This window comes from Helianthus annuus, chromosome 9 (assembly GCF_002127325.2).
Source record: "Helianthus annuus cultivar XRQ/B chromosome 9, HanXRQr2.0-SUNRISE, whole genome shotgun sequence".
In the NCBI taxonomy this organism is placed as follows: Eukaryota; Viridiplantae; Streptophyta; class Magnoliopsida; order Asterales; family Asteraceae; genus Helianthus; species Helianthus annuus.
The window spans coordinates 7,463,555-7,469,554 of record NC_035441.2 but is presented as its reverse complement, the minus strand read 5'-3'; the positions used below and the strand labels follow the sequence as shown (position 1 = coordinate 7,469,554).

At 34.5% G+C, this 6,000-nt stretch overlaps 1 protein-coding gene across 1 annotated transcript; it reads left to right on the top strand.

Moving 5' to 3' along the window:
* The first annotated feature begins 1,399 nt into the window (after positions 1–1,399).
* Positions 1,400–3,069, top strand: LOC110874077. The gene is made up of 3 exons (XM_035976811.1): positions 1,400–1,725; positions 2,548–2,610; positions 2,869–3,069. The coding sequence occupies exons 1-3, from the start codon at positions 1,618–1,620 to the stop codon at positions 3,067–3,069; spliced, it is 372 nt and encodes a 123-aa protein (XP_035832704.1). The 5' UTR covers positions 1,400–1,617.
* Positions 3,070–6,000: the final 2,931 nt, after the last annotated feature.

The window sequence follows — 6,000 nt, the reverse complement described above, 5'->3', positions numbered from 1 at the left end:
TTAAGTATTTCGCTAGATTAGCGTATGTAGTTTATTTATACAATTTAACGTAGTTTGTTATGCATTCACAAATGATTGTAGTTTGACGGGTTTATCTCCGAATTGGATGTCTACGGGTTTATTTTCGATTTGAATATGTATTGTTTTGGTTTGATTTGAAAATGTTCCATTGGTGTATGTGTATAAGCTTGATGTATTTCCTGGAAAACCTTTTATATGTTTTTTTACTGCAAATGTATTTCCAGTTTATACGACGGTGTTCACCAAGTTTAAGCCGGCAGTTTATAAGATGGTGTTCACGAAGTTTAAGCCGGTGTTCAAACTCTGAACACCGTCTAATAAGACATGAAGTTTAAGCCGGTGTTCAAACACTAAACACCGTCTAATAAGAGATGAATTTTAAGTCGGGGTTCAAACTGAACACCGTCTAAAAAGACATCATTTTAAACCAGCGTAGTTTAAGACGGAACACCGTCTTAAAAGCGATTTCACCCCGTCTTAAGCTCTATTTTGTAGTAGTGAATAAATCTAAATTTTCATTTCCCTCCAACAAGATTCACATCCCCCAGTCAATTCAAATGAAAGACCTTAATTAGCCTCCCTTTACATACTCAACCTTTACACCGCAACCCTAATCCCTAACAATCGAAATTAGCATAACTATTATATGAAATTAGATATTCATTAATAACTATGAACAACTTTGTAAAAATTTAATTCTCAAATGTCAAAGGTGTTCTAATAATAATGAAGCAGATGGGTCAACATGTGTGAAAAATAACAACATAAAAAAATGATTTGCCCATTTGAATACAACATAAAAAAATGAGATTTCAAGATCGTGTGCTGGAAGATGAAACACAAAGAAAAAAAAGTTAGGATTTCAATCTTCAAAACGAACCGAACAGAATAAAAAAACATGTGGCTGATGAAAAAAATTAACCCTTTTAAAGAACCGAAATGCCAACCTCTTTTAGAAAACTGACGAGATTTATACACTAGAGTACACTTCGTTTAATAAAATATGTGCACTCAATCCTTAAAAATGATTGGTGTTGTATGCTCAAAACAAAACGTCGCTTAACCCCGATCTACACTACATACCTCCACCCCCGATTGTAAATTCATTTTTATTTAGAATAGTAGATTGGCTTGCTGGAAGCTTCAAGAAAGATGAAGGCATAGATCTACTTAAGAGCAAGCAAGCGTCACAAGGCTTGACCGAGACAACTAAAAAGACTAAAATGGAGCTTTCAACTTTGACACAAGCAAATATTAGGTATTTGTATTATTAAATTTTTCTTTCTGAAATTATTTTATGGAAATAAGAGCATTTTGTATTCTACTTTCATTAATTTTTTACTTTATTTTGATTTCTAATAACTACTGTTGCACCCAGCTCTTAGATGGGTTGATCTTAGGTAAGACATCATATCTTTTGGGTTTACTTGTTATCGTTGAGTCTCGACCGGAGGCACTCGCTTAGGTATATACAATGCTTACCTAAATTGTGTGATACTATCTAAATATGCATCTCAGTTGCAACAATTTTTTTCCTCATCTAAAAGCATGTCCCGGATAATATTTACAATGTGAACAGATAACATCATTGGCTATATGATCTGGGAATGGGATTTTATTGAAGGGCGGAAAGGAAGCAAGATGGTCCAACCAAAAATGAGGCCAGTACAAGTTGAAGCAAGAGTCGTCTCAACCAAAAATGAGGTTATTCTTTCAGCTTTGTTTTCACATATTTAGATTGTAAATGAGTGTTTATTTTGTATAAAATATTTGATTCATTAAAAATCGCTAGAAAATCATTGAGTTTCAAAAGAAGCTTGTTATGATCTTATGACAAAATATATGTTTGATCCGTGGATCAAAATGCGAGGGTTCAAGTCCCGTTGTGGGCAAAACTGGATTTAGGAGTAGGTTTAGGGATGAGTGAGTATACCTTTCAAAACTGGATCCATAAAATGTTATTTCTAAAATATTGTATACTTTAATTCTTTCTTTCAGATTGCTTTATGGTTGATTCTGTTTAGGACAGCTGAATTCGTTATGCGTCTGTGTTAGTTTATCATTTTATCTACTTGATTTTGTTATTAAAACTTGAATTTGTTTGGAAATAGTTCGGGATATCTACATTTTGATGCTTCCTTGTATGTTCGGATTTAATCACAGCACTTTAGACATCTTCTGGCCCATTTGAGTATTAACCATTTTAGTTAGCATTTATTTATTCACCCATTTGACTCGTTAGAGATATAACATAGCTCACAGACTTACCCTTTAACTAAATGGGCTGAAGTAGCCGGTCTCCACCTTTAGTAAAGCCAAGGCAAAACATATAAAGGTTATTATTATTCAGTTTTCTTAGGTTCACACAACCATAATCAGTTAGGTCCTATCTTGTTGTTCTTCATATAAAGGTTATTATTATTCAGTTTTCTTCGGTTTGCCTATTACTTATACTAGATTATCTAGTTAAGATACATCAAGTGAATAGAATCATGTGTTTAACCAGTGACTTTTGCATGTATATAGGTTGCGCGTCTCCTTGGAGATAATGCCTTGGCTATTGAAGTAGTATCTGGTGCTTGGTTGCAGGTTTGTTACATATTGACTTATAAATAAACAAGTGCAAATTTAGTTATTAACATAGGTGTGAATGTTCCGGTTGATGATCAAACTCTTGTTGGTGGTCCAAGTTATGAGAGAATAGTGCACATATCTCAGAGCACATGTTATCAAGGTCGTTTCGATAATTCACTCACAACTCTAGAACCAGATCTTATAGCCAATTTAACCGCATTATTTGATCATTTCTGTACTAGTGTCATTAGATCGAAAACTAAAACAAATCAGTTGTTGCAGGATATTCGCCCAAAGGCGAATAAGTTGCCGGTAGGACCACGCGTGGTGAGAAATCTGAATTTTCCAAGATGGACTTACCATGAAAATTTACCAATCACAAAGAACAAGAACCCGAACGCAACAGGAAATTGCATCACTTTCAAGTCAAAAAGCAGCGACTATATAGACATGAAGAAAACAACCTATAAATAGTTTTTAGTTTATGTGTATTGTCATATTTCTTTTCAACTTTTGTAGATAGATTTTATAAGAAGTTTGTTATTAGTACTTAAGTTGAAAACTTATGTATGAATTTTGGTTTATTATTGTTAATATCATTTGGTTTTAGGTTTTTTCTCATGTTTACAGCTGTTTTATTTTACAAGAAATTGAGAATGAAATGGTTAATTACACGAAAAATGGCCATATAGAACCACAATAAATACGTGTGACCAAAGCTTAAACAATAGTCACACATAGAATTATAAAATTTCATGTTACTATAAATGAACATTAGCCACACCATAGTCACTTTGTTTCTTGTTTGTGTGGCGGAATGATAGCAAACGTCATGGAAAAAAGTTACGTTTGATCAAAGATTATACAATAGCTACACTTAAAATTACAAAAATTTGTCTGACTACAAATAACCATTACCCATACCATAATTACTTTGCTTTTTATTGTGTGACAGAATGATACCAAACGTCATAGGAAAAGAAAATTATGTGTGACCAATTGTTAGACAACAGGCACACTTAAAATTACAAAATTTCATGGCTATAAATAACCACTAGCTACACCATAGTCACTTTGTTTCTTGTTTGTGTGACGGAATGATACCAAACGTCATAGGAAAGAAGATTATGTGTGACCAAATGTTAGACAATAGCCACAATTAAAATTACAATATTTGGTGTGGCTATAAATAACCACCAGTCACGCCATAGTTTGTTTTTGGTTGTGTGACAGAATGATACCAAACGTCATGACAAAGAAAGTTATCTATGACCGAATGTTAGACAATAGCCATACTTATAATTACAAAATTTAATGTGCCTATACATAACCATTAGCCACACTTTCATCACTTTGTTTTTTGTTTGTGTGACGAAATGATATCAAATGTCATGGGAAAAACAAATATGTGTGACGAAATATTAGACAATAGCCGTGACACCTGTGTCACTACGACCATCATACAAACGCAAATCCAATGAAATCTTTTATTTCATTCTTGTAATTTGTATAAATATGTGTATCATTTGCGCATATCAATTCTTTTTCGATTTCGAGCTTTAAATCGCTTTCTGGAAGGTTATACGTGAACTGATGCGTAAATGTAATAAGTTTAATGCGACAAACATTCCGGAATAGTGACATAGACTTAAAATACCTGAAATAACCTTTACATAACTTAGAAATAAGTTTTGGAGGGTTTGGTGTGTCAAAAACAAGTTTATTCGATCGAAGGGACTATTTGTGTCAAACTGCGAAACTATGCTGATTTGTATGGTAACGAACATTCCGAAACTTGATCATAAGTTAAACATACCCTAAATATCCTTTACATAACTTAGAAATAGGCTTTGAGGGGTTCGGTATGCGAATATAAACTTTTTGATCAAACAAGGACTAAAAGCGTCAAAAAGTGCATAAGTTTGCATTATCGCACATATCTTACATTCCGAGCGTATCCGGATATCCAAAAATTTTTGTAATCATTAAAATATTTTATTTTAGTGATTGGAATGCAAAAATACCATTCGTCGCGCAATTCGGATCGTTTTTGTGTCCGTTCGAGTTTTCGTCGTAATTAACAGAATAACGCAACCGTACGACCAAACGAACCGGCATCCGTGATATTTTTAAGCATGCTTCAAGTACCCTATGCTTTAACATCCTTTTAGAGCCTTTAAAATGGGTTAACAAGGTTTAAACGCATCGAATATGGCTTAAAAGTGTTGTAGGGACCATTTCATCCATTTTGGCAAAGTTTCTGGATCTGGCTAGTGGTGGCGTCGCGCCACAGCCTAATGGCTGTGCTGTGGCAGCACGCCACAGCCTCATCTGGGCAGAAAAAAATCAATTTCAGCAACAGCAGGCCTATTTTTGACAACCGGGTTGTTTTTCAGGGGCTTTTGTGTAACATTCTCAATACCATGAGCTAGTTTTGGACACCCATAGAATTGTAAAACAATGTGCCACAAATGGATGGTTTTGATCCTTGTTTTGCAATACCATTTGATGGTTTTTGAGTTCCCCATGTTTTGTAAACCATGGGTGACAAATGGAAGGTCAAGATCGAAGCTCGTTTATCGATGAACGATCCTAACGGTTCTTCATTTTATATAAATACCCAACCCCATTTCATTCCAAACCCACACCTTGATTTGAATTTTCTCTAAGTTGAAGGTCAAAGCTTCATACCTGAGAATGTTTGGATCAAATCTCCTAGCTTGGACCTTTTGTAAGTATTCTTTCATACTTTTATGCGTTTTTAAGCGTAAAAGTCAAACTGTGTTTGACTTTCTGCTTTGACCAGGTAATGGTCAACACGAAGTTCATTAGAACTTCGCAACGTGAGCGTAATCACGATGGTTATAGTCCCTAGTGACTATACCTAGTGATTACCACGTTGATTAGGTGTAGTGACGAGTCATAGTTTCGGTCAAAATGCGCGTTTATGCGTATTTTGCAACCAAACTATTTTTGGTATCAAAACCCTTTGTTTTGATATCAAACTTGTTTTCTAACTTCTCTAAACATGTTTTAACATGTTTAACTCGTCACTTTAGGTTTAGTGCTTATATAGGGTCGTAAGGTAAGCGGTCAAAACAACCGCTTAGACTTTCGAACCCGAGCCGTTTGGTCGGTCATTAGGATTCGACCAAACATATTTTTTGACCATAGTTGTATAGGAAATAACCTTTCGAGGTTATACCTTATGGTCACTACGTTTAGTTAGTTGTATGATAGGTAGTTTATATGCCTTAGGAAAACGACTAAAATGCCCTTATTACGCATAAATTCATTTTAAGCATATGTAACCTAAATTTTACATCAAACTGATTAGGCAACATTATTAGACATGTTAAGGCATATAATACTTGTCATAGGACTAGTTAGGCGGTCCGAACGCGT

Bases quoted from the DNA above. Each gene is read 5' to 3' on its own strand.
- LOC110874077 (XM_035976811.1), top strand. From the start codon at position 1,618: ATGATCTGGGAATGGGATTTTATTGAAGGGCGGAAAGGAAGCAAGATG. The intron at 1,726-2,547 runs GTTATTCTTTCA...GCATGTATATAG, and splicing joins TCGTCTCAACCAAAAATGAG to GTTGCGCGTCTCCTTGGAGA. The intron at 2,611-2,868 runs GTTTGTTACATA...AAAACAAATCAG, and splicing joins TATCTGGTGCTTGGTTGCAG to TTGTTGCAGGATATTCGCCC.